Below are 26,558 nucleotides of genomic sequence, written 5' to 3' on the forward strand. Positions count from 1 at the left end.
TTCTTGGATATATTATCAAAAAAATTAGACTTAATGCTTCTTTATTTATTAGTCTAAATGCTTACAGAACACTTCTGAAACTGCATAAAATGGCATTAAATATGATTTACAAAAATAAAAGTCTAAAAAACTCTGTATTGTGTAAATGTGTTTTAATTTGCAGTCAAACTTTTCAACAGAATTTATCTCATACCGATTCAATCCATTTTGGCAAACTGAAAAGCACAGGAAACACAATCAGAAGTGATCCGTAAAGATTTTGTACTTATTGAAGTTTCATAGGTCCAGGAGTTTCTCAAGTACATGCTTGTATAAGAGATCTTGCTTGATTTTGGATATTGAAATTTAAAAATGTGAGAAAAAAGTAAGTGGATATTACCATAACTATCTCAATATCTACATACATCCTCTTTTCATTCATTTTCCTTTTTCACGTCAACTTTCTTTTCATCTTCCTCTTGCTGCGGCTGAGACAAAGTAGCATCGTCGGCACTACCATATTGCTGCAAACCTTTTCCTAACCATTCATAATAAATTTCATCATTAACCTGCTTTGACAAATCCGCTCTAGAAATGTCGTTGCGAAATTGCGGATTTTTTAATAAAGTCAACATGTGCAGGCAAGTTGGATAAATTATGAATTTCACATATTCTGGTTCCCTCCAATATTCCATATATTCAAGGTACTGTAAAAATGCCTCATCTTCAAAGTATTTGTGCTGGGCAAGGAAGTTTAGGTACCATGGATTTGAAAGCATTTGTACAAATTCTAACTCAATTTCAAACCGACTCTTATCATCGGGAACCTTTGAAAGTAACCATTTTGTTTCCATTGAATCGAAACAATTACTTGACCATATATCTGTATATTTGGTAAAATTTGGTTTTGGTGCTACCACTAGTAACGCTACGGGATATGTAAAGAATAGTGGGCTCCCTAAATGGTGAGTAGAAAATTGAAAGAGTAAACAAATTCAATTCTAACGGGCAATTTATTTCTTAATTAAATTAAAATTCTCTAGTTGAAAAATTGGTTCTAAATGGTTTCTCCCATTTAAGCTGTTTAATTTTACAAGTGTTAATAATCAATCTGGAACAATGTCAAAACAACTTAGTTGAAATCTTAAAGTCAACTTCAAATTTCTAATTGCTCATTAAAGCTGTCTAACTCAATTTTTTGTGGATACCATTTTTATCCACAATAAGTATTGCTTTCTTCGTATTGATGATGAGCGTAGAACTTTCAATTTTAATAAGACTTGTTGACAAAAGGAAAGCTATAATTAAATACACTGAAACCTTTTTTTCAACAGTAAACTGACCCTCTAGATCTGTAGTTTCAATCAAATTGACAAAAAACGGATAAGATTAAGAATATATTTTTATGGCATAGTAGAGATGCATTGGTTATTTAAAATGTTATTAAGTTAATATTAATTTTCAATATATAGGCCTTAATAAACTGTTATTCATATTCGGCTCTTGAGGTATAAAGTCGTTCAATTTTCAAACCTTTCCGCTGCCAATACACAGCGGAATTTATGAGTATCTCGTGAAATCAGCAATTCCGGTTGGTATTAATGTTATATAAGCTTAAACAATAATTTTTCAAGAAAGGAATACTGTTTGGCTGCATAATTGGTCTTTATCCTCGTATATTACCGCTTTTGTCATTTTTCTATATTCGGGTTGTTATCACTGTCTGAACCCTACTAAAGTTTTTCATTCATACATTTAAATTACAATGAAAGTTATTTGTGGATCAGTGTTTCTGTTTTCACTTTTCTTTCAAGTAGTTTTAGGAGATTGTATGTTCTAATGAGTTTTTTGCTTTGTTTGCTAACCAGATTTTCTTTTTTTTTTTCATTCACTAAGCATAACACTAACCTATAGATTTTTCCTCGTCTTCCGGTAATCCTAACTTGAGGACTACGAAAGTGTATACTGTAGTCAGTGGAACTCACCTGGCTACGGCTGAAAGCACTGTTAGTAAAACAATCACCACGACAAAAGGTTTACCGACTAATGCTTATTACAACTGTGTTCCTTCTAAATATATCCAGTCGGATATACCCATGTGTGCACCTAACCAAGGGGATCGTTGGGTAAAAGGTCGCAAGTATAAAGTGTCATGGGATCCTCTGTACTTTGGAGTTGATAATCTTCTTATGGTAGTTTCCTATTTAAACGATAGCGGGTTGATTGCCGCTACCAAGAAGGTTCAAAATTCAAAAGGTTCGTTTGTAGAGGAGCGGGAATTCAGCATTACTTCTTGCGGATAGATTTTCTGCTTCTAAAAGCGTTCACTTAATTGTTGCTAACTATTTTTCAGGAGAAATAATGTTAAAGGCTAACAAAGGTTGGCTTCATGATGATAGTTTCCAGAATGTCACCATCGATTTGGTTACTATTAGTGAAAACAATATGACGCTGCTTACCGGACCAAGAATCTTACTTGCCAAGGATTTAGATAGTGCCACCGCTGCCGCTGAGAATGCAGCTTTCTATGGTCCAAGGAGAAATATCAAGGCAGCCATCGCCGTCCCGTCTGTAATTTTGGGGCTTATTCTCGTTGCTCTCGTATACTACGCTTATAGGAAGGACACTTGGAAAATTTATATGGCAAAGATCAGAATCCGTAGATCCGCTCCTGGATATGGTGTGCGACGCAGCAGGCGCCAACGTATGCAAAGCCGTCCTGTTGCCTATACTAGTCTTCCAGCCGATGCACACTTTGAGGACTCGGATGATGAGGATTATTACCAATCACAAGTAAAAAAATTCCATTAAATCTGTGCATAGAGAAGTTCTTCATTGTTAGTAGCAAGAAGTTTTTGTTTTTCGTGAAGAAAGCTAGATTAATCGTCATTTAATTTCACTCTGTTTTTAATCATCAACCTTTTCATCATTTCGTTTATGGAAAAATCACATGTTTGTTTCATCTTATAGGGTTTCCACCTTGTTAAAATTGAACAAGCAATTAAAATACAAGTTTATAGTTGTACTAAAAAGGAAACTGTTGTAGAATATCTGTAAACAAGTTTCAAGAAATTGAACGGTGTTTCGCCCTTGTAGAAAATAAACCAGCATCATTTAAGATTCGCATAACTCAAATGACTTTTAAGTCATATTAATTGACGTTTTCTTAATATTTCTTTGCGAAATTTGAAATCAAGTATTCTGTCTGATGCACCTACAACGAGCCAATTGCTTACATATGGCCAAATATCTTATTCCCAAATAATATACCTATATTTACAAAAAGAAAAAACCATATATTTTATAGTAAATGGTATGATTGAAAGATAATCGAAAATGTCTACTCTTGAGCCCGAAAAGCGTAGACAACATGAAGATAAATCGAATGAAATAATTGACTCTCCTATTTTCTTAAATAAAATTTCTGCATTACCGGAAAGCGAAAACGTTCATTGTCTTCTTTTAAAACAGCTCATTGGAAGCCCTCAATTAAAGCAGACTTGGCAATTTAATTTCTGTGTCGACCTTAATTTTTTGTTGGAAAACATGCATGCTAGTGTCTTCCCTACTGTCGATGTCCGTATTACTCATGGATATGACTCCAAGTCTGATAGTTTAGCAAGACTAACTGCCCAGATGAACCATTGCCCTGTTAATGTCAAACTGTACAGTGTTTACGTTCCAATGTGGGGCACGCACCATTCTAAGATTATGGTGAATTTTTTCAAAGATGATTCATGCCAAATTGTAATACACACAGCCAATTTAGTTGAACCAGATTGGATTGGCATGTCTCAAGCCATCTTCAAAACCCCTCTACTATATCCTAAAGCGAACGATTCCCTTTCAACTTCTAGTGTTCCTGAATACGGTAATCCATCCAAGATAAGGAAGCATGAGGGAAGCCTTGACATCAAAGATGATCGAAACTGTGATATTATTGATGTAGATTCCGCTTTTGAGAATTTTAAACATAAGTCCGATACAAGGAGTAGCGATGATTTGGGTGTAATCGGTCGACAATTTCAACAAGATTTCTTGGCCTATTTGAAGAATTATAGGCACACATATGAGCTTATTGAGAAACTGAAAATGTATGACTTTTCAGCAATCAGAGCAATATTTATTGGATCAGTACCTGGAAAATTCGAAGGCGAGGAAGAAAGCTCTTGGGGATTAGGAAAGTTAAAAAAGATTCTAAAGATGTTGGAAAAAGATTCAAAGAAGGACGAGAAAACTAAATTCGAAGAGTCTGACATTTGTATTTCTCAGTGTAGTTCCATGGGTTCATTTGGACCCAAACAGGAGTACATTGCCGAATTAACGGATGGTTTTGGTTGCCAACGAGGGAATTGGAAATTTTTATTTCCAACAGTGAAAGAAGTTCAGCAATCTATGTTAGGTTGGCAATCTGGTTCCTCTATTCATTTCAACATCTTGGGGAAAACAGCTGCAAGCCAAGTGGAAACTTTAAAAAAAGGTAAGAATTTATGCAAATGGGTGGCCATGAAAGCTGGTAGACAAAGAGTTGCACCACATATTAAAACGTACATGCGATTTTCGAATGATGGAGAACTACTACGTTGGGTGCTTGTTACTAGTGCTAATTTGAGTAAACCCGCTTGGGGAACTTTAGAAGGTCACAAGGCAAAATCAAGATCAACAAGAGGACTCAGGATTCGGTCCTATGAAGCCGGTGTATTGTTATATCCCAAATTATTTGAAGAAAGTCAACGCGCTCCTTGCATTATGACTCCTACTTATAAGACGAATACTCCCAATCTGGATGAGAAAAGGAGAGAGTTTTATGGAAAAAGAGTAATTGGTGTACGAATGTGTTGGGATTTCCCACCTGTTGAGTATGAAGACAAGGATGAGATATGGTCGCCTGTGATAAATAGAACGGATAAGGACTGGTTGGGTTATGTTTGGCCTCCCAATTGGTAAATCATAAGGACGTTTATGATAAAAATACTTCATAGGCTTTACAAAACATGGACAATTCGATTAAATTGAAGTATCTATACATTGAAGTTGACATCACAGACTAGACAGCAGAGCTTTCAACAGAAAATGTTGAGCCTTTTTTTTTACAATACTCTAATTGTTTAAGGGTAATTTACTTCTTTATTTTGGATAGGTTTTTATGTCACTGAAAATGTTTGATAGCCCCAAGTCTTTGGAAACAGTCAGTAGGATGTTCAAGAAAACGGAGGTTCCGACTTTACAGATTTTAATACGTGAAATTAATTTTTTTTGTTTAATTTCTCTTTTCTCTGGCAAAATTGTAAGCACAAGATAAGGGACTATTCAGTTGGACTCTCAGCTCATTTGTTTACATTCAGAAGATATATAACGCATCAGTGTCGCTGTTTTATGTCTCGCAAATATCAAGTTAAGATAGCACGTCCAACCACGCTACATATTAAACGATGTATTGCAAATGCATTATACTGAAAGAAATAATAGGAAACGAAAACAGTAGTCCGATCATCCATTGATTATGAAAAAACAGCTTATTTAAAATGCATTGTACTTTATTAGTTAAAGACTAAGGAACATGAATTTTTGGCAGTTTAATAACTAGTAGTATATCCATCATATCGATTACGCGGTAGCTAATGAAATTTTTTTTAGATTCTTTAATTATAGGAAAATATAACAGGTACATTTTTTCCTATCCTATTACGAGCATAGAACAAAAGAAGAAGATAATGTTTTTAAACGTTTTATTTACATTTCTACAATTGAGTTTCGGTAGTTTTCAAGCATGTGCAAATAACGAGCTGCATAATTATGCTTTTGCAAGGTACGATACAATATACCTGAAAGTTGTTTGTTTACATAGCAGTGTTTCCTTTTTACCTTTACTTTCCACCAAGACCTATGAATAGAAAATTGTTAAGTTTTGGTTCATATAGAAGATCCGTAAAATGTTTGAAATAATTTAATTATAAAATACTTTATTCTTGTGCTGAAAACATGAAGAAAGGAAGGCTAGTACGCGACTCAAGCCTGTTTTCTCATTGTTTTGTTATTGGAGGATTAATTTGTTTTCCTTAAGAAAAGTTGTTTATCAAATTTCTCTTTTCTTTAAAAGATTGACGAATTATTCCAATCAATTGTTTGTTAAGCGGGTTGCATATTCCTCAAGTTGCTAAAAGCTTTACGTCTTTGGAATGTTTGTTGTACAGTTTTCCTCTAAAGAAATGTCTTTTCCCGCTCATTAGGATAAAATTCTGCATCAATGATTTTGTTTGGTTGTTTTATTTACTACCTTGCATCTATGTGCTTATAAACATCTAAAATTTGAAATTTGAAATGTTTCAAATTTACATTTTTAAAGCTTGATAAAATGCCCACAAGATAATACAAAAATACGATTTTATGAAGGAAAACATGGAAGAAATTCATCATGAATAGAGTTCTTTTAACAATCGCGGAAAAAAATTACTTGTCTTAAATTTTTAACGAAATAGTTGAGTTGATGACATTTCCTTTTCTTCACTGCGTCTTATTTTGACATTTCTTTTACGACTTTTGCTTTCTTCAATTGTTTCCAGTTTCCTTTGCTTCTTTTACTTTCGTGATTAACGCTCTACTATGAACCACGGTGCCCACCGCTATAATAAATGCTGGGGGAGATGAGCTTACCTTGTTTATTACTACGGATGCTGTCCACTACACAATCGTTTCTTACGTCAAATACAATCTTATAGGCGAAATACACGATGGTGATGACTTTCTTACGCAATAAGATATATGGTTACGTTTGCATAAGTGCAAGGGTGAATTGAGAAATTCAGGTGTTTTTATGCCTACGCTGTTCGCATATCTAAATTTGTGTTTCTTTCATCGACAAACGAAGTCCAAATCGACTTTTAAAATATTTGACTTGCTTGTCCTGTAACTGTGAAAACGACTATATTATATATTGGTTTATAAACAGACAGACATCGTCAATACCCCGTTTCCAATTTTACTTGTTTATCGTTCATATTCTTTGAAAAACGTAACATCCATCGTCTTATCCCCGATACATCCTCTGTTTATTTATTTATTTCAATTTAATATTGCCTATCTCCTTCGTGAAAAACTCGCCGATTCATTTTTACAGTCAGTGTTTTGTTACTGCTGATAGAGCTTGATACATTTCTTGAGAAGGTGCTTTTAAAAAGAGAAAGAAAAGAACAAAAAAAAATCTGGGCTTTATAGGAAGACGTTAATAAGAAAAGTCCTTATATACACAAAAACCAAAACCTCCGTTAAAACCGAAATCAAAAGCAAAATTCAAAGAAATAAATTATTTTCTTCTTTAAATCAATTTTGCATTGGTGTTTGCCTTATTGTTGCTTCGTATATAAATTGCCAAAAAAATTAGTTCTTTGAAAGTTGAACCCTTCTTTGTTTTTATATAGTCTATTTGTGTACTAACCATCCGTTTCTTTTTTTTTTTGAAATTTCCTATACTTTTTCGCTCCCAATATGTCTACTCATAGCGGAGATTCCACCAAGCAACAACACTATCGCTCTTCTGACCCCTATTCAGGACGTCGTCCGATCCCCACTATTCCAAAATTCTTTCGCGATCGCAAACAGCGTGCAGAGAAAAAGGAAGAGCAACAACGGGAACAGACTGAAAACGAAAAATTATTCGACCCAATTACCCAGCGAGATGTAGAGATTAACGACGTTCATTTCGATTATGCCAAAACATATGATGATCCTAGTTTTACAGTTCCTAATCAATCAATCCAAGGTTCATCCTTACCTTCTGAAAAGCCTTATTTGTCATCCAACCAACCAACAAATGTTTATAAGCAGCATCAAGATGATTTAGCTCCACCAGAAGCGGATAATCAAATCACTCGTGATGTCCCTATTAGCGATGAAAAAACGAATATTCTCTTTTTCCCCTCCCCTTCCATTGATCTATCTTATGTATCGAAAGAGGTCAAACAAAAAACTGGTCAATATTCTTTGTTTGCATATATATTTTCTCTCGTAATTTCGTGGTTCTTTACTCATTCTATTATCATTTCAGCCGTGTTGCCTCTGGCCATTTCTTCATGTATGTATTTATGGATGCAAAATATATATGCTGTTGCCAAGGATGCGGAATGGGGCGCTGAACAAAAACGCGGAGAATACGCTCGTTTGAATTTGATTCCCGAAAGCGCCGAGTGGATGAATCATTTATTGGAAAAAGTTTGGCCCTTAATCAATCCTGAAATGTTTTCTTCTGTAGCTGACCAAATTGAAGATGTAATGCAAGCCTCTATACCGTCGTTTGTTGAAAATGTGCGCGTTGCTTCTTTGGACCAAGGAAGTCATCCCGTTCGTGTTGTTTCCATTCGAAGTTTGCCTTCAGGTGAGGCCAGTGAATCGTTTAGTGAGAAGCAAGCCTCTGAAGCTGAACACAAAGACGAGCCAGAACAGCAGCGAAAACAATTTTATAACTTCGAACTTTGTCTAGCTTATCACGCCAAACCCGTTGAGGATGCAACATCAACCAGTGCTCGAGCTTCCAACCTGCATTTACGCATAGTTTTTTATCCAGGTATTAAAGGTACAGTGGGATTTCCCCTTCCAATATGGGTCGAGATAAAAGGATTTGTTGCTAGAATCCGCTTTCGCTGTGAACTCATGCCTGAGGTTCCTTTTTTGAAAAATGTCACCTTCTCTTTGATGGGACTTCCCGAACTGAATGTGTCCGCTGTTCCCGTAGCTGAGGGAGGTGTTAACATATTTGGACTTCCATTAATTTCAAAATTCGTTAATGACGCTATTTCCGCGGCTGCAAATGAATACGTTAGTCCCAAAAGTATGACTATTGATTTGTCCAAGACGCTTTTAGGAGATGATATAAAGAAAGAGGTCAATGCATTGGGCGTTATTTTTGTTCATATTAATCGTGCAGAAGATTTAAGTAAGCAGGATGTGAATGGTCTTTCTGATGCTTATATAACCGTCGGTTTTCATAAGTTTGGTAAACCTTTGTACTGTACACGCGTCGTAAAACAGGATCTGAATCCTATCTGGAATGAATATGCTTTTATTCCTGTGTTCCCTGATCAAGTTAAAGCCGGTGAGAAGATTTCTATTGAATTATGGGATAGTGACAGGTTTAGTCCCGATGATGTAGTAGGCCGCACGAAAATCGGTTTACACCTTCTTATTCAAGATTCTGGAAAAATGCATGAAAGATGCGACACGCTTACTGGAATTAGTGAAGATACTAGTCTACCTGGCAGGGTGTTTTACGAAATTGGGTACTTCCCTAGAGCCGAATTTAAACCTTCTTTAAAAACGAGTGGACATGATATCACTATTCCAAGGTCTATGAGAGATGATCCAGCTTTTCAAAATCCACATGGCTCATTGGATAATAAAGAAGAGGAAGCTGCTGTCACGACTGCTCCTGATGAAGAGTATCCTAGTGGCATTTTATCTTTTACCGTGCATCAAGCTGTGAATTTGCAAATGAACCATCCAACTGGTACTTTTGGAAACGTGAGTGGAAACTATAACACAAGTCCGGCTCAGAGCGTAGGAGATGTAACAGCTGAAGAAGGTTCAGAGCTACCTTCTTCCTATGTTTGTGTTGATTTAGATGACACACTCGTGTATAAAACACGAACCAAGGTATTTACATCAAACCCTATTTACAACGCTGGAAGCGAAAAATTTGTTAAGGATTGGAGAAATGCAATGTTGTGCTTCACCGTACGTGATTTCAAATTGCGTGAACATGATTCCATTCTTGGAGTCGTTAACATTCCACTCGCTACGACGTTAACAACTTCTTCCCAACTGACAAAATGGTATCCCATACAAGGTGGTATCGGATTTGGGAGTGTTCGCATTTCCATTCTTTTTAGGAGTATGAAATTGAAAATTCCCAGAAATTTGTTGGGTTGGGATATTGGTACTCTGGAATTCATGGATCGACAAATTGTTGCTGAAGGAACAGGAAGTGTATCTGATGTTTCATTCTCTTCAATTAGAGTTAACATAGCAGGCGTAAAAATTACTGCTAAAAGTAGTACTTCCAATTCTTCCAGCACTGCTGAATACCATGTTCGGAGTAGACATGCTGTAATTCCAGTTAACAATCGTTACAGATCAGCTGTTGTGTTCGAGTTCAGAAAACAACTTCAGAGGAAACATAATGTATTTGCCATGGTTTGGTTGGTTGATCTGGAAGACAATGTAGAGCAAAACATTCGGGTCCCGATTTTTACTTCGTCCAAACCAGCACATGTTTTACAAAACATGATAGATTTTGATCACCCGGATAAAGAGTCAGAATTTAAAATCATTGGATATTTGAGTACTAGGATATGTTTTCATCGAGGTTTGGACGATTCCCACGAGCAACTTGTTGACAACGACGATGAAGCAGCTATATTTGAGACATATAGATGCCTTAAGTCAATGGGTTTAAGAAGAGGTTACGTGAAAGACATGAAGAATCCGTTAGCGGATCAACGAGCAAGCCTGGATGAAAGCCGAGAGACTACCACTGCATCTTCTAAATTTGAGTCAGATGATTCTGTTGATACCGAGGACGAGGAGACGACCACGGATCGGACACCAATTGAGTGTACACAAACAGTTTCAATGGTGGATCCAAATGTCAATGGAGATATCCAGGGTAGAAACTCTCTAGGTACGATGAATAGTAATGAACGTAACCTTGAGCAAGAATTTATTTCTCTTGGTTATGCCTCAAAAAACCGACCGAAAGCACACGCTCAAGAAGGTACTAATCAACCCGGCGCTTCTGAGAACGTTGAACCTGTATTAGCAGATGATAGCGATGCTGTTACAATACATAGCAATATTTCCAGTGATGATCAAAAAAGGAAATTGGTGAATGCTGATGATCGTGAATTGGAGAAGCGATTACATCGTGGACCTTACAACTCAAAAATTGTGCGCACAGGAGAATGGGTAAAAGATGGAGCGAAGATGGGATGGAGAAATCTTCGAAGAAAATTTGCTTTGAACGGACGACAGCCAGATGTTGAAACCGAGATTTCAAAATAAACACAACTGTGCTTCTTTTTAGCAACGTAAATGAATTATTGATGGCTAACGATGGATGAAACGACTTTTTGCTACAAAAGTATGGAAGAACATTCTTGACCGTGTGTTCGAGATTTAAATACGTGTGTTTGATTATTTATGGTCTGTTCATGATAAAAGTACTAGCAACACCTAAACTGATGTAGGAAACCAAACTGATGATTACATGATATTATTTATATTTATACTGCAAAAAATTTATCGGTTGGCTTACTAAATTATTACTTCAACTTTCTTAATACACGTATTGAGTATGTAAAGTTATTGTTGACGAAAAAACCAGTCCCTGAAGTAGCTAAAGTAGGGTAGGGTTAAGGAGACCAGAAAGCACACATAAAAATTTTAGGCTTTGATTTATAACTAGAACCAACCACGCACAAAAAAGTACTATTGCAAGTATGGTCGCGTTCACACCTGAGGAGGTCCGTAATTTGATGGGCAAACCATCCAATGTCCGTAACATGTCTGTGATTGCTCACGTCGATCACGGCAAGTCTACGTTGACTGATTCTTTGGTTCAAAAGGCCGGTATTATTTCTGCTGCCAAGGCTGGTGATGCTCGTTTCATGGATACTCGTGCTGACGAACAAGAGCGTGGTGTTACCATCAAGTCTACTGCCATTTCCTTGTTTGCTGAAATGACTGACGATGATATGAAGGATATGAAGGAGCCTGCTGATGGTACTGACTTCTTGGTTAACTTGATTGACTCTCCCGGTCACGTTGACTTTTCTTCTGAGGTTACTGCCGCTCTTCGTGTCACTGACGGTGCTTTGGTCGTTGTTGATACCATTGAGGGTGTCTGTGTCCAAACCGAGACTGTGCTCCGTCAAGCTTTGGGTGAACGTATTAGACCAGTTGTTGTTGTTAACAAAGTTGACCGTGCTTTGCTCGAACTTCAAATTTCTCAAGAAGAGCTTTATCAAAATTTTGCTCGTGTCGTTGAGTCTGTTAACGTCGTTATTTCTACTTATTACGACAAGGTCCTTGGCGACTGCCAAGTTTTCCCTGACAAGGGTACTGTAGCTTTTGCTTCCGGTCTTCACGGTTGGGCTTTCACTGTCCGTCAATTTGCCAACCGTTATGCTAAGAAGTTTGGTATTGACCGTAACAAGATGATGCAACGTCTTTGGGGTGAAAACTACTTCAACCCTAAGACCAAGAAATGGTCCAAGTCTGCTACCGATGCTAACGGTAACTCTAACCAACGTGCTTTCAACATGTTCATCTTGGATCCCATTTATCGTATTTTCGATGCTGTTATGAACAGCCGCAAAGACGAGGTCTTCACTCTTTTGAGTAAGCTCGAGGTTACCATCAAGCCCGATGAGAAGGAGCTTGAGGGTAAGGCTCTCTTGAAGGTCGTTATGCGCAAGTTCTTGCCTGCTGCTGATGCCCTTATGGAAATGATTGTCCTTCATCTTCCTTCTCCTAAGACTGCTCAACAATATCGTGCTGAGACTTTGTATGAAGGTCCCATGGACGACGAGTGTGCTGTTGGTATCCGTAACTGTGATGCCAATGCTCCTCTTATGATCTACGTTTCTAAGATGGTTCCCACATCTGATCGTGGTCGTTTCTATGCTTTTGGTCGTGTCTTCTCTGGTACTGTCCGTTCTGGTTTGAAGGTCCGCATTCAAGGCCCTAACTATGTTCCCGGTAAGAAGGACGATCTCTTCATCAAGGCTATCCAACGTACCGTCCTTATGATGGGTTCCAGAATTGAGCCTATTGAGGATTGTCCTGCTGGTAACATTATTGGTTTGGTCGGTGTTGATCAATTTTTGGTCAAATCTGGTACTTTGACCACTTCCGAAGTTGCCCACAACATGAAGGTTATGAAGTTTTCCGTCTCCCCAGTCGTCCAAGTCGCTGTTGAGGTTAAGAACGGTAATGATTTGCCTAAACTTGTTGAAGGTCTTAAGCGTCTTTCCAAATCCGACCCTTGTGTTTTGTGTACCACCAGTGAATCTGGTGAACACATTGTTGCTGGTGCTGGTGAGCTCCACTTGGAGATTTGCTTGAAGGATTTGCAAGAAGACCATGCTGGTATCCCTCTTAAGATTTCTCCTCCCGTCGTTTCTTACCGTGAGTCCGTTAGCGAGCCCTCTAGCATGACCGCTCTCTCTAAGTCTCCCAACAAGCACAACCGTATCTTCATGACTGCTGAGCCCATGAGTGAAGAACTCTCTGTCGCCATTGAGACTGGTCACGTCAATCCTCGTGATGATTTCAAGGTTCGTGCTCGTATCATGGCTGACGAGTTTGGATGGGATGTCACTGATGCTCGTAAGATTTGGTGTTTCGGTCCTGACACCACTGGTGCCAATGTTGTTGTTGATCAAACCAAGGCTGTTGCTTACTTAAACGAAATCAAGGATTCCGTTGTTGCTGCTTTTGCCTGGGCTTCCAAGGAGGGTCCCATGTTTGAGGAGAACTTGCGTTCTTGCCGTTTCAACATTCTTGATGTTGTTTTGCACGCTGATGCTATTCACCGTGGTGGTGGTCAAATTATTCCTACTGCTCGTCGTGTCGTCTACGCTTCTACCCTTTTGGCTTCTCCCATCATCCAGGAGCCCGTTTTCTTGGTCGAAATCCAAGTTTCCGAAAACGCTATGGGTGGTATTTACTCTGTCCTTAACAAGAAGCGTGGTCATGTCTTTTCTGAGGAGCAACGTGTTGGTACTCCCTTGTACAACATCAAGGCGTACCTTCCCGTCAACGAGTCTTTCGGTTTCACTGGTGAACTTCGTCAAGCTACTGCTGGTCAAGCTTTCCCTCAATTGGTATTTGACCATTGGTCTCCCATGTCTGGTGATCCATTGGATCCTACTTCTAAACCTGGTCAAATTGTTTGCGAAGCTCGTAAGCGTAAGGGTCTTAAGGAAAATGTTCCCGACTACACTGAATATTATGACCGCTTGTAAAAAGGCTGTTGTTTTATTGAACAGACTAGATTTGGGTTAGTGGAAAATATGATAATTACTTGCAATGATTTTTTGGATGACCAAATGTAATTTGTAGTATAATGAGTTGTAGGTTATGGCACTGTATTCAATAGGTTGTTTAGTTTCTCGATTGAACACGATGGTCGCAACTTAAAAGCTAACTTTTTGAGGCTTGTTGCATTGTAATATATTTTAACTTCAATGATGGAGACTATACACTTCTCAATTAAAGTATACAAAGTGGTTTAATCCAAGGATTCTACAATTTTACAAGTAAAAAAAGTTTTTTGCACTACACTATACAACACACGCAACAAATACAGAAATAAATAAACAGAGAAAATGTTTTTAAGCACACGCTTGACGAAATACCACTATTTTATTTAAATGTTGGAGGGGTAAAGCATGACTCGGAGAGAAGAGCCAAAAGTTTTAGCAGGCAAGTTGTGAACGAAGCGAGCACGAACAGCACCGGAGTTTCCATGAGGACGAGCAATGGTACTAAAACGATAAGTTAGCAAAATAGAACGAAGAAATAACTCATAAAAACAAGAAAAATTATAGAAATAACAAAATAAATTATATATTTTGTTTGAAAATCAATCAAATGAAAGTGGAAAAACTTCAACCGGTACAGACAATGATCAACTCCTTTTCTCTTTGCTTTTCTTGTAATATAAATTTCACTTACCCCCAGATAACACGAATCTTGGATCCACGGACGGCCTTGGAGCTCTTATAAACATAGCAAACACGCTTACCCAAATAAAATTGGGCTTCCTCCTTGGAGTCGCATCCCTCAATCTTCACAATGGAAGTACCAGGATGAATAACGTGCTTAGAACGTTGAAAGGAAAGATGCTTGGCCTTAACGTACAGTCTATGTCCTTGAGCTGGCATTTTTGCAATGAGTGATACGTCGGTGCTGAATTCTACACAGTCAGAATATGCTGTGTATGGAAACTTTTTTAAAACAGTCACGGTTTTTTTGTTAGCCCTACCCTACTATTTTCCCTGATGCTGAAGTGGTATTGCATTACGCTACAAGTTAATAAGGTATTTACGAAAAAATACGATAGAAAAAACAAGGGAATGTTACGAGCTGGACGCTCAGGCATTATCGCACCTAACCAGTTAAAGTAGGAGGTACCTTGCGTAATTGATAAGTAGGAATTGTTTATGGGAAACATCAACTTAGCACTAACCTACTTATTTAAGTGAGCTGATTTTAAGTCGTTTGTCTTGAAATCTTTAAATATCTTTAAGACATATATTTTATTTATTCTTATTTATTATAAACGTAAAGGTTTTAGGGCTTTGGACCGGTATTGGTGCAGATCATTTGAAAAACGATAAACCGGGTAATTTGCATCGTTTAAGGTATTGGTAATTTTTTTCCATGGAAGGAGAAAACTCGAAATCCGTTCACCCAATCCTGTCTCACTCAACAAGCGTCGTTTCTGAACGAGCTAGCTCGTCTGGAGTTAATGGTACAAATGGCGGCATGAAACAGGTAAGCGACTATTACTTATGTGTGTGTATGTTTGTATGAGATATGCCCGGATATTGACGTTTATTTTGATTTTCTGTTACAATTGACATCTCTATTGTTCGAGCATGGAACATCACATTCTATCTGTAACTCCACTTATTTTACGTTTAATCTGTCAATTGTAATTAACGCTAGAAATAGGTATCTCCCGTTTCAACTGCTCGTACTTCTATTGCTCGCAGACCGCCTTCTACAGTAGGTTCGCAAACTGGTTCATTGGTCAATGCGCCACCCAAACGCAGTTCTGGTATAGAGAGATTTGATCACGTAACTGGCACTGCAGAAAACAGACCTCAGACTCCTTCTACTAAGGCCAGTGTTGCAAACGTTAAGCCTGCCGGAGCTGCTGAATCTGCCCAGAATGCTAATTTAATTTCCTCAAAATCAGAGAACGTGCCTGAACCTGCTGGTGAAAAGGTTAGTATGCCTGAAAAGCAAGATTTACAAAGCGCCCTTCCTAGTGATGCTGTCTCAAATGCTGTTATTGGATGGAAAAGTATTTATCATGCGAGCGATGTGGATGTTCATGATCATTTTGCGAACGTGTTATCCGCTCTTCAATGGGACAGTCATCGTGTTGAACCTTCAATTTTGGAAACGTATTCATCATATAAATTAACGGGCCAGTGGTGGCAGAGCACGTCTATTTTGCTTGCTGTTTCTATTTTAAGCTGGATCGCTTCTAAACTATGGTTTCGATTTTTTATCCTCTTTTTTATTATTATTACTGGTACAATTGTATATGGATCTTGCATGATTTCTGTTCGTCGAAACATTCGTGAAGAAGTTGTTCAGGAGCTGTCGAAAAAGAATGGTGACGTTGATTATGAAACTATGAGTTGGTTCAATACCCTTTTACAACGCTTCTGGATGCTTAATGAACCGGAAATTTCCAAATCAGTCTCGACAAGTGTTGAACAGTCCATTGCAGAATATCTTCCTTCTTTCATTAAGGAAGCCGCTTTCTCGACTTTTACTCTTGGTTCAAAGGCTCCAAGGATTGATCGTGTACGCACTCACCCTCCTGTTGAACGTGACGTTGTTTTAATGGATGTTGATTTTAGTTTAACTCCTAACGACAATTATGATGTTAATGATTCTTCTCTGAAGTGCCGTGTCAATTCTTTGATCTCTCTTGTCATCAAATTTGGTTTTGGTAAATATATGTTTTCTTTCCCCATTACTATTAAGGATCTTCGTTTATCAGGAAAGCTTCGTATTCGATGGGGACTTTCTTCGGACTATCCTTTCATTCAGACTGCTTCTTTTTCATTTTTGGAAACGCCCATCGTGTATGCAAATATTCGTCCTATTGATATTCCATTTTTGGATGCCGATATCTTCTATATACCAGGTATCGGCCAGTTTGTTAGTGAACAGCTTGGACTTCTCCTGAACTCTATGGTTTTATGGCCGAATATGTTTGATTATGACCTGTCTGCTATGATGGCTGGTATAGCATCAGGGACTGCAGTGGGTGTTGTTGGTCTAAAAATCTATTCTGCAAGGCGTGGTGAGGTATCTGATTCTTCAATTGACCGTAAACCATCTTCCTTTATTACTGTCACAACAAGTGGCAGAGAACATGGCCGAACTCCCATCCGCTCAAACACATTTTCTCCTACTTTTGATACTACTATTTATGTTGTTATTAACTCATTAAATGATCCTTTAAAACTCTCTTTGTATGATAACAGTGGAAAATCTCCTATTCTTGTTGGCACTACGTATATTGATCCCCGGTCACTATATGAAAGAGGCTTCATTGGCGATATTTATCAGTTCCTATACAATGCTGTAAACGTTGGTTCTGTGGCTTTTGATGCAACATTCTTTCCTTCACTTCTTCCCAAGAAAACAATGGATGGAAGTAAGATCGAGCCGCCTGAATCTTCGAAGGGAATTCTCAATGTCAATTTAGGTTGTGTTAACAACCTTACTGAGCTTACTGAGCTTACTAAGAAATCTTCTTTAAAATATGTCTTGTATGTCGACTCAAAGGAGGTCGCAAGTAAGACTATAAAGTTTGTCGATCGAACCCCAATAAGTCTCCAAACTAATGCTTATATTGAAAATAACAAGAAGTCTTCTATCAAGGTTGCTGTTTTTGATGTTAAAAGCCCTGAAAAAGCGATAGCAACAGTATCCGTTCCACTGCCTGAATTGTTACACGAAGGGTATGATACCTTTCATTTTGTAGAAAACCCAAAGGCCACCATTGACATTGAATCTTTTTGGACTCCAGTTGACGTCGTAGAAGAGAAAAGTGCGAAGACGTACATTGACAATTTGGTTGGTGTCATGCGACTTAGTGTCATTAAGGCCAACGATCTTGTAAACGTTGAATTGCCTACGCGTAAAAGTGATCCTTACGCAAGAGTCATCGTGGGGAATTCTGTTGTAGCCCGTACTGTTTACACTCCAAATAATCTTAATCCCATTTGGAATGAAATTTTGTATGTCCCCATTATGGCAGACACTAAAACAATTGACCTTGAAGCAATGGATTACGAGGAATCTGGAAATGATAGGTCGTTGGGTTATGCTAGCATTAATGTCCAGAAATATATTCGTAATGCCAAAAGACTTGATAGAAGTGCTTTGGCTAGTACAGTCTTTGGCACTAGTGAGGTGAACGCATTGACTTTAACTTCTCGTAAGGGTCAATCAGTTAGAGGCACTATTAGCGTAAACTGTGACTACCGACCTTGCCTGCGCTTGAATACTGATAACTCTTCTAAACAGTCTTCTGAAAATGTTCAGAGCGCTACTGATCCGACTACCCCCGCGAAGGACAATAGTACATCCAACGCTGAGACGTCTAGCATTACTTCCGTTATCAGTGTCAACGAAGCACTTCAATATCCCTCTGGATTTGCACTGATATCAATCGTTTCTGCTGATCTGCAAGATGTCGGTGTTGATTTGCGTGTTTTTACAGATAATGCGGCTTTTCCTTTTATTACAACACCAATTGCTAAAACCAAAACTCCTCGTTGGTCATCATTTGGTATTTCTATGGTTCGAGAGTTACAATTTTCGGAAACTACTTTTCAGTTGACTGACGGTGCCAAAAAGGATCCCAAAGTAGTGTGTGAGCATAGTGTAAAAACTCTCGATCTTGTCTCTGAAGCGCTAGGTCGGCCATATTCTGTTGAGATACCGGGTAGCAATGGTCAACTTAATCACGTAAGATTATCGATTACTTACATGCCAGTACCAATGACACTGAATCCTATGGAAAGCTATATCAACAGCGGTTCTCTTCACTTTATGTTGCAGGATGGACAAAACCTACCAATTGGCGACATCCGATCATCTGATCCTTTTGTTGTGTTGAAGTTGAATGGTGAAAGTGCATTTAAAAGCAAAGTGATTAAGAAGAACTTAAATCCTGTCTGGAATGAAGAGGCTGACATTGTAGTGCAAAATCGAGTTTTGGATGTTTTGGAATTGGTTTGTTATGATTGGGACATGGGTGAAAAACCAGATGTTTTGGGAACGAGTAATATTGATTTGTTATCGCTTGAACCGAACGTTGAGTCTCAGCAATCGATTAAGTTGGACTCAAAGACTGGTACAATCAATGCATCTTTGCGCTTTGTACCTGGATGGCATCGTCGCAAAGCAGTACTGGATGTCACACTAGCAGATAATTTCTTACACGCTGCTAATAAGGGAGCTAAATTAGTAGTTGGCGGCGTAGGAGCTGCTGGAGGTTTAGCTCTCGCAGGTGTTACTACTATTGGCTCGGTAGGTAGTAAAGCTGTAACGGGGGTTGCTGATGGAGTCACTGGAACTGGTAAACATATAATTTCGGGCGCAAAAGGAATTTCCAAAATGGGCATGTTTAGGCGTTCCTTGGAAAAGAATCCATCTCGCTCTGATCTCACGACAACCCAGGAAGCTTCTTCTTCTGCTTCTGTGCCACCGGCTATTGCACCTGAGTCTGCAAACGCTGCCTTAACTAGCACTATTGACAAGACTACGGGAGCACCTGAATTGGCACAGAAAAAGTATAAAGTATACGTTGGTCAAGGTAAAAATATGCCTCATAAGACTATAAAGATTATCGTTACAGACAATCAAGACCACAGCTTTAAAACCAAATCTCGGAAAGGCCCGTCTCCCTCATGGAACGAAGAGATTCCGGTCAAATGGAGTTTGGGTGACGAACTTCGAATTTCAGCCGTTACTTCCAACTTGCTTGGACATACTAAACTGGGTGAAGCGGTATTTCAAGAAGATGCTATTGGTACATTTAGGGTTGTAATTGGTGGTTCATCTTCTGTTGAAATTAAGGTCGAAGCTGAGTAGTATGGGTAATGCTTCCGGTTCTTTTCAACGTTCGTTATACTTTACTTTCACTATCTTGTTGTTTAATTCATTCTATTCATATTGACTCAAATATAGTACCATATTTGTATATTGTGCTGCCAAAAAAATAAATACTATAAGAAGAATTATTAAGACTACATCACCAGATTAGCGTAGTGTTGATATAAATACAGATAATAAGAGGATCCGATTAACAAAACAAGAAACATAAAAGAAAAAGAAAGAAAAGGACGCTGACAGTGCATTCAGACAAATTTAGTTCACATTACTTTAAAATGTAGCCCGCCAACATTTTCGCTTAAAGCGAGACGGTCCATAAATACAGAAACACAATATGTAAAATTATAAGTTTTGTATGTATTCTTCCGCCCGCTTACCTTCTTCCAGTAACCATTCTATTTTTTCTTCACAGGCTTCTTCAAACTCTTTTGCACATTTAGCATACATAAATTTAATCCACTGCTCAACGGTCATATCCAGTTCTTTTTCACTTAGTTTGTTTGGCTCTACAGGATTCGGTACTGGAGATTCTAATAGACTCGAGAAATCTATGGGTTCCCATGGTGGTGCATTTGCTTCAACTAAGGGCAAAGCATGTTTTGATTTGACAGGAGTTTGAGGAGCCAAAAATGAAGATTGGCACAATGGATCAAATGGACTGATCGAATGGTCATAGTAGGATTCATCTAAAGGCTTCCGGACACTTGGCAAATTTATACTCGTTACTTCTTTCTCAGCGTAAGTTTTAGCGAAAGCTGAAGAGGTTTCACAAGAACCAGGTGAAGTTTCAACATCCTTTTTACTTACATTATCGATTTTATCTACCTTCGTTTCCTTCTCAGGTGTATTTTTCGACACTGATCTAGTACCATTCTGTACAGAAGTCCTAGAATTTTTGATTTCTTGATCAGGAAAAGCATCACTTAACGAGACTTTGTCTACCTCAGTCAATTTTTCTTCAATCTTTTCAATATTTTCTAATTCATGGTTGGCCTCCTTTTCTTGCAATTTATCAGAAGTTTCTGTATTAACAGCTTCAACGGTTTGATTGTTCTTGCTCTGTAGCTTAGGAGAATTAATGTCATCTTCTTGAAATGTCACTTTTTCGGAGTTTCCGACGTTTCTGTCAGGAAGATCCTTTAAGTAACTTCCTGATTCAAGTTCATTGGGTTGTACGATCGGCTGGGGATCCAGGCTTGAATGAACATTCATGACAGTATGACCAGAATTAGCTTCCTCATGATTAACATTTTCACTTTTTTCATCGGAAACAGGACTTGATACGTCTCTCGTCTTGGTCACTCCTCTATCTATAGAAACTCTAACCGTTTGGGACTCATCGCAAATGGCCTTTCTTTTTTCCTCAGGAAGCACTTCGCTAATTTCAGTTTTTGGTTTTTCTATAAAGTCCACTATTGATGTATCAAACTTTGTTTTTGATGTTGAGGTACTTTTTCCCTTCTCTAAAACTCCGCTTACAAGATTATCCTTCCTTTTAATTGCTAAGAGAGGAATTAGATCAATTAAAGGTTTGTCATCATTTTCAGATTCAGAAAGCAATTGTAGTGACTGTTCAGACTCCATACTCTTATTCTCAAGATCCTCAAATTTACTAACGTGAATGGCAGTTTGGCTGTCCTCTGTAACTTTTACTGGTTCATGTGAATCCTCAGTAGACGAAACTAAAATGTTTTTAGATTGTAAAACTTCTTGAAATTTTCTCTTCTTTTCAGGAATTGGTATTTTCAAATTGGTCTCGTCATTTTCATCATTTGCTTCTTCCGAGTTTCTCTTTTTTGAAATGTTGCTAAACGAATCTATTGTACTCCTTGGTGAAAAATTGGTTTGTAATATTTTATCTCTGAAGCTTGAAGAAGACACTCTACCTCCTGTTGCAGCATCAGTCATATCGGGAGATGAAGTTGATGGCTTTGAAGAGATTGGTTGTTTTGTGGACTCCTCTATGAACGAACCTTGAAGATTTAAATGCTCATCTTCTTTTTCAACCTTCTGCTGTTCCGGAGTTTCGATAGCAACTTGTTTTTCTGTATGATTTTGCTCTTTACCAACAGAAGAAACAGAAGACGAAATTTCCTTTGATTTGGAAACCACAGATATTTCTTCTTCAATTTTTGATTCGATTTCAATTTTCGGCGGCGTAGACATACAATTATTTTGCTCATCACTTTCATCAGTTACAGATTGATGTCCAGTTATGTCAGAAACAGTTGTGTGGACGGATGTAGCTGGTGATACAAGATGTTCCAGCTCATTATCTTTTTCATCTTCTTTAAGTGGAATTTCTTCTGTAAAATTCTTTTTGGCTACTTGCATAGAGTCATTACATATCCCTTTAGAGAAGGGTTGAGAGGCGGTCAAGTCGTCGTCATCTTCGTCTTCATCAGAAAAAATTGGCTTAACAGGTTTAAAGACTGCTGGCTTTGATTTTTTTGGAGATTTATTTTTTCGCCTTGGAGCCGTAAGTAAAACGGGCTTCGTTGGACTTTGTGGTGCACGGGTGGGTTGTGAGTCTTTCTCCTCAGAGGTATTAGTATAAAGGGACATTGTTAAAGGACGTGCATTAAGATTATTCTTTCTACTAGGGGAGAAATTTAAAGTTTTATGAGATTTTGTTGAATCTCGGGTGGGAGAAACGGGAAGAATGGAATTATCCTCGGTCAAGTCTTCAGGGTCAATGTTCGACGTAGATAAAAAAGACAGTTTAGTAGGAGATAAGCTATTTGGGTCTTTCCATGTAAAAAACACACAGTCCGCACGACGGCGTTTGTGCTCGGTGTAAGGGTCATCATCCGGTTCCCAATCATGAAGATTAATATCACAATATAAGCAATGAGCTGCATCTTTAGCATCAGCAGTTGGATTGTATACAAAACCAGAAGCAGCCATTACACTCGGCTCACAGTGATAATCAGGGCGATTGGTATACGGCCATACTTTATCAACAAAAGTTTGTTCTCGACATTTTGTGAGAGCTGCAGCTTGGGGGTTCTGGTTTGGATTGTTTTTTGAGGATAAAATATATGCCCATGGACAGCTGGGGCTATGAGTAATATGCTCTTTCAATGGATCATCATCATCCTCCCAGTCATAAAATGACTTGGTACACATATAGCATGTAACATTATCAAGTCTTTCTTCAGAATTAGATTCAGAGATTGGATTGTAATAGAAACCGACAGTAGCAAGCTATTTTCTTGTTAGCAACACAGATGAAAACTCTATCGTCAACATACAGTTTCTGGCGTCGGTTTGGCTCGCGGCCATTTTTTTTTCTGGAAAGTGTCAAGTCGTTTAGAGTAATTACACATTTCCCTTCGAAACCGATTCCATCGGCGTTTAGAAGAAGACGTTATCGGTTTCATTCTGAGCAAGCTTCAACAAGTGAAATTTAGATACCAAATTTCGACTTCCGATCCTTAAAACTATAAAATTAATTTTTTTAAAACTTCTGGTTATTGTCTTTAGACAATATCAGATACTTCCAAATGCATAGGATAGGGAAGGTCGCCTCGCAAGGCGTATATGGGTAATGTTTACTTTTTGTAGATTGCTAGGGCACACGAGTTTACTGTAATTGAACAATGTCGTTATATTGCGTAAAATGTCGTTAAGTAGTATAGCAGACTTTAATAAATGGAAGGTTCACTGGTTACAAATTTTTCGAGATGACTAGGTTTAGATATTATATTGAGTAAGGAAGATTCAATTATTGTCTTTAATGTCAGCCTTATGATCTTTGTTAATAAATTCAAAATTTAACTAGAAGATTTTTGCTAGCACAAAGTAATGTATCATAGTTTGGTACTAATATTGTTACATATAATAATATTAAAGCTCCAACTCTAAAGTATGGAGCATCGTGAAAGAAGAATAAGGCTACATTTTCATGGCTATTCAAAGGAAACTATGCATATCAACAAGACAAATCTGATTTCATTTTCCTCTTTCGATGCGATGGTCAAAGTTATGAATACAATGATGAATCAGCTGTCTCATTAGAAAAAAGTTGAAAAGAGGATGACAAATGCGGTGGAAATATTGAACTTCCTAAAACCTCAAATAAAAGTTAAGCAATAGAGGAAGTACAATCATGAAGACAATGTAAAATAAATTAATTGAATTAGTCCCATGTTGTTTCAAAGGTACAAAACCTGTATCTAGTAGTGGAGCAGCCAAAAGCTACAACTAAATCGACAACAAAGACCAAAACTGTTGAATGATTCCTGTGTTTCGTCAATAAAACAAATAATAAACTCACAAAATAACCACGATCTATAAACCATTCGTTGGTTAGAAAGTGAATGAAAAAAAGTAAACAAAAGTTCGTTTCGACACGCACACTCAGGACGGACTTGAGAAATAATTTAACAAGTACAAGATGTTCAACTTTCCAGCACAATCATTAAACAACAATATAACAAAATGAGAAGAGTGACAACTGCGGAATGTATGTCTAGGTAAACCTCCTAAAATGTAATAATCTCGTCTAATAACAATCGCGCCATACACGTAAAGGTAAATGAAAAAATCGGCATCCTCAATTGCTCAATGAAATAATTTAACGATATTATAAACCACAGGACCACAGCCAAAATCATGAAGCCACTTCGATGTTTATGAAAATGAACAATCTAAAAAAGAACGAAACCTAAACAAGCATAAATGAATAATGTATGTGAAGTATCATTACATAGCCATATCTTCGGCATTAGTCGCCGAAAATTGAAAATCGCCGGCAGGCTCTTGTGTAGTTCCAAATGTAAACGTATCACCGACGGTTTCTGGTTCAAGCTCTTCGATTTCGTCTTCTTCACCGAAAAACTTTTCGATAATATTGTAAGCTTTTTGGTAAATTTCCGAATTAGATGAGTTCTGACATTCGTGGATCAAATCCATACCACCAGCATCCTCAACGTAGACGGCGTATAAATTGATTTTATCAGGGTTATTCGCGCGATCAAGTTCACCCACTCGCAAAATATTTTCAATACCATCTAAAGCAACCTGGATAATCTTGTTATCTTGACAAGCCAGCAAATTACATAAAGGTTTGATTGCGCCTTGCTCTACAAGGTAGCGAATTTGGTCGGGACGACGAGCGCCACCGGATGTGGCATTGGAAATGGCCCAGCAGGCTTCCTTTTGGATTTTAAAGTCAGCGGTCGTAAGGAGATGAATTAAAGGAGGAATAATGTTAGCTTCAATAACATATTGAATTTGAGAAGAATTACCGGCCGTTATATTACTAATTGTCCAACAGGCTTCCTTACGAACGCCATCGCGTGGACTGCTTAACAAAGAAAGTAAAGCACTTAAAGCACCACAATTAATGATGACCTGGGTCTGAACGTCATCTCCTGTAACAATATTTCCTACGGATCGGAGAGCAGGAGTCTGTACTTGAGCGCTAGGATGCATTAAAAGTTCAACAAGCCTACGAGGAATCCCTGCATCAATGATGGCTTGGATCTTCTCATTAGCGCCATCAGATAAATAGGAAATGGCCCAAAGGGCATCAACTAAAACATCTTCGTCTAAGGTATAAATTAATTTCGACAGAACAGGGATAACTTGCGAAATGCTGTTCCAATCGGGTTGTGGATTTTTGCCTCGGCACATATTAGACAGGGTCCAAGTACTATTGCGGAGCATACTAAGACGCCTGTTAGATTCGATTATGTTAAGCAAAGGCTCCAAAACTCCACATTGCAAAACATGATCACGACACATGGGTGAATCACCAGCAATGTTACCTAATGCCCAAACTGCTTGCTCGCGTACATCTTGTTCAGAAGAAGATAAAAGGCTTACAAAAACAGGAACAGCATTTGCTTCTACAACCACGTGTGTTTGATTGGAAGATCCGCTAGCCACATTAGTGAGAGCCCAAGAAGCCTCAAATTTTAATAAATTGTTCTCATGAGATAAAAATTCGACGAAGCGGGGGACAACGCCTGCATCAATAACTTTTTGAATTGGTGGGTTTGTCTCCTTAGACAAAGCCTTTCGAAACTTGGCAGTAGCTTGAATTTGTGCCTCTATGTCATCCGAATACAACGCCTTCAATAAATCAGGTAATTGAAGCTCCAACTCTAAATCATTTTCCTTATCTTGTTCTAATGGAATAGTTTCTTCGGCAGGCTCTTGAACATCAACCAGATTACGACGCTTGTTCAAATTTTCCTCACGTTTTTGTTTACGGATTTCGATTTGCTGGGTTTCACGTCTGCGGCGTAACTCATCAGCCTGAAATGTACCTTTACCTTTGTAATTCTGTCTTCTGTGTTCAGGAATAAAGCGAGAAGATGCACTCATGTTCAATTCCTTTAGTTACTCGTTCTCTAAACGTATGGCGAAGGATACGTCTACACTTGGCTGATTTCCTGTCATGGACCAGTTCATCAATCGTTCGTAATGATTATAGCGAATACTCCAGATAATTCATAAAAAACTATTATATATCTTCTTATTAAAATAAATCTCCTTTATGTATAAATATTTTTATATATGTATATATTTCATTTTTATACTCTTCCATTTAGAGAGCTCGTGAACATTCTCTTAAAAATAGTTAATGCTTCCAGTGTTTATTTCAGTATATCTTTGAAGCTTGCGGGTATTTGGCAATT

At 38.0% G+C, this 26,558-nt stretch overlaps 9 protein-coding genes and 14 long non-coding RNA genes across 23 annotated transcripts; 10 read left to right on the forward strand and 13 right to left on the reverse strand.

Annotated features, from left to right (window-relative positions):
* Position 1: 1 nt before the first annotated feature.
* On the reverse strand, positions 2-891 carry med31 (mediator complex subunit Med31). Its single transcript, NM_001022852.3, has one exon. The coding sequence runs from the start codon at positions 831-833 to the stop codon at positions 414-416; it is 420 nt and encodes a 139-aa protein (NP_587859.1). The 5' UTR covers positions 834-891; the 3' UTR covers positions 2-413.
* A 630-nt stretch (positions 892-1,521) lies between these two features.
* psg2 lies at positions 1,522-3,017 on the forward strand. Its single transcript, NM_001022853.3, has 3 exons — positions 1,522-1,808; positions 1,894-2,235; positions 2,333-3,017. The coding sequence occupies exons 1-3, from the start codon at positions 1,745-1,747 to the stop codon at positions 2,788-2,790; spliced, it is 864 nt and encodes a 287-aa protein (NP_587860.1). The 5' UTR covers positions 1,522-1,744; the 3' UTR covers positions 2,791-3,017.
* On the reverse strand, positions 2,410-2,700 carry SPOM_SPNCRNA.6893. Its single transcript, NR_196234.1, has one exon. It is a non-coding gene; the product is annotated as a non-coding RNA (long non-coding RNA).
* Positions 3,018-3,205: 188 nt separating the features above from the next.
* Positions 3,206-5,639, forward strand: tdp1 (tyrosyl-DNA phosphodiesterase Tdp1). The gene has a single exon (NM_001022854.3). The coding sequence runs from the start codon at positions 3,316-3,318 to the stop codon at positions 4,924-4,926; it is 1,611 nt and encodes a 536-aa protein (NP_587861.1). The 5' UTR covers positions 3,206-3,315; the 3' UTR covers positions 4,927-5,639.
* On the reverse strand, positions 3,358-5,286 carry SPOM_SPNCRNA.580. The gene has a single exon (NR_150952.1). It is a non-coding gene; the product is annotated as a non-coding RNA (long non-coding RNA).
* A 221-nt stretch (positions 5,640-5,860) lies between the features above and the next one.
* On the forward strand, positions 5,861-6,322 carry SPOM_SPNCRNA.6894. The gene has a single exon (NR_196235.1). It is a non-coding gene; the product is annotated as a non-coding RNA (long non-coding RNA).
* SPOM_SPNCRNA.6895 lies at positions 6,001-6,711 on the reverse strand. Its single transcript, NR_196236.1, has one exon. It is a non-coding gene; the product is annotated as a non-coding RNA (long non-coding RNA).
* A 47-nt stretch (positions 6,712-6,758) lies between these two features.
* SPOM_SPNCRNA.6896 lies at positions 6,759-11,286 on the reverse strand. Its single transcript, NR_196237.1, has one exon. It is a non-coding gene; the product is annotated as a non-coding RNA (long non-coding RNA).
* On the forward strand, positions 6,800-11,345 carry tcb2 (tricalbin, C2 domain protein (phospholipid binding) ER-plasma membrane tethering protein Tcb2). The gene has a single exon (NM_001022855.3). It carries the CDS (start codon positions 7,465-7,467, stop codon positions 11,029-11,031), a length of 3,567 nt encoding a protein of 1,188 aa, NP_587862.1. The 5' UTR covers positions 6,800-7,464; the 3' UTR covers positions 11,032-11,345.
* An 87-nt stretch (positions 11,346-11,432) lies between these two features.
* On the forward strand, positions 11,433-14,065 carry eft202 (translation elongation factor 2 eft202). Its single transcript, NM_001022856.3, has one exon. The coding sequence runs from the start codon at positions 11,469-11,471 to the stop codon at positions 13,995-13,997; it is 2,529 nt and encodes an 842-aa protein (NP_587863.1). The 5' UTR covers positions 11,433-11,468; the 3' UTR covers positions 13,998-14,065.
* Positions 11,552-11,876, reverse strand: SPOM_SPNCRNA.6897. The gene has a single exon (NR_196238.1). It is a non-coding gene; the product is annotated as a non-coding RNA (long non-coding RNA).
* A 272-nt stretch (positions 14,066-14,337) lies between the features above and the next one.
* SPOM_SPNCRNA.6898 lies at positions 14,338-14,748 on the forward strand. The gene has a single exon (NR_196239.1). It is a non-coding gene; the product is annotated as a non-coding RNA (long non-coding RNA).
* rpl35A01 (60S ribosomal protein eL33) lies at positions 14,349-14,945 on the reverse strand. The gene is made up of 2 exons (NM_001022857.3): positions 14,710-14,945; positions 14,349-14,519 (listed from the first exon to the last, which is right to left on the reverse strand). The coding sequence occupies exons 1-2, from the start codon at positions 14,916-14,918 to the stop codon at positions 14,402-14,404; spliced, it is 327 nt and encodes a 108-aa protein (NP_587864.1). The 5' UTR covers positions 14,919-14,945; the 3' UTR covers positions 14,349-14,401.
* Positions 14,946-15,214: 269 nt separating this feature from the next.
* tcb1 (tricalbin, C2 domain protein (phospholipid binding) ER-plasma membrane tethering protein Tcb1) lies at positions 15,215-20,155 on the forward strand. Its single transcript, NM_001022858.3, has 2 exons — positions 15,215-15,531; positions 15,712-20,155. The coding sequence occupies exons 1-2, from the start codon at positions 15,418-15,420 to the stop codon at positions 19,885-19,887; spliced, it is 4,290 nt and encodes a 1,429-aa protein (NP_587865.1). The 5' UTR covers positions 15,215-15,417; the 3' UTR covers positions 19,888-20,155.
* On the reverse strand, positions 15,352-15,602 carry SPOM_SPNCRNA.6899. The gene has a single exon (NR_196240.1). It is a non-coding gene; the product is annotated as a non-coding RNA (long non-coding RNA).
* Positions 15,735-15,952, reverse strand: SPOM_SPNCRNA.6900. Its single transcript, NR_196241.1, has one exon. It is a non-coding gene; the product is annotated as a non-coding RNA (long non-coding RNA).
* Positions 17,682-18,299, reverse strand: SPOM_SPNCRNA.6901. The gene has a single exon (NR_196242.1). It is a non-coding gene; the product is annotated as a non-coding RNA (long non-coding RNA).
* SPOM_SPNCRNA.6902 lies at positions 18,563-19,121 on the reverse strand. Its single transcript, NR_196243.1, has one exon. It is a non-coding gene; the product is annotated as a non-coding RNA (long non-coding RNA).
* On the reverse strand, positions 19,948-23,442 carry bir1 (survivin Bir1). Its single transcript, NM_001022859.4, has 2 exons — positions 23,163-23,442; positions 19,948-23,115 (listed from the first exon to the last, which is right to left on the reverse strand). Exons 1-2 carry the CDS (start codon positions 23,289-23,291, stop codon positions 20,251-20,253), a joined length of 2,994 nt encoding a protein of 997 aa, NP_587866.3. The 5' UTR covers positions 23,292-23,442; the 3' UTR covers positions 19,948-20,250.
* Positions 20,250-24,354, forward strand: SPOM_SPNCRNA.6903. Its single transcript, NR_196244.1, has one exon. It is a non-coding gene; the product is annotated as a non-coding RNA (long non-coding RNA).
* On the reverse strand, positions 23,698-26,290 carry cut15 (importin alpha family nuclear import signal receptor adaptor Cut15). Its single transcript, NM_001022860.3, has one exon. The coding sequence runs from the start codon at positions 26,242-26,244 to the stop codon at positions 24,616-24,618; it is 1,629 nt and encodes a 542-aa protein (NP_587868.1). The 5' UTR covers positions 26,245-26,290; the 3' UTR covers positions 23,698-24,615.
* SPOM_SPNCRNA.6904 lies at positions 25,188-25,742 on the forward strand. Its single transcript, NR_196245.1, has one exon. It is a non-coding gene; the product is annotated as a non-coding RNA (long non-coding RNA).
* SPOM_SPNCRNA.6905 lies at positions 25,858-26,351 on the forward strand. The gene has a single exon (NR_196246.1). It is a non-coding gene; the product is annotated as a non-coding RNA (long non-coding RNA).
* Positions 26,352-26,558: the final 207 nt, after the last annotated feature.

Source organism: Schizosaccharomyces pombe (assembly GCF_000002945.2).
Source record: "Schizosaccharomyces pombe strain 972h- genome assembly, chromosome: III".
Classification (NCBI taxonomy): domain Eukaryota; kingdom Fungi; phylum Ascomycota; class Schizosaccharomycetes; order Schizosaccharomycetales; family Schizosaccharomycetaceae; genus Schizosaccharomyces; species Schizosaccharomyces pombe.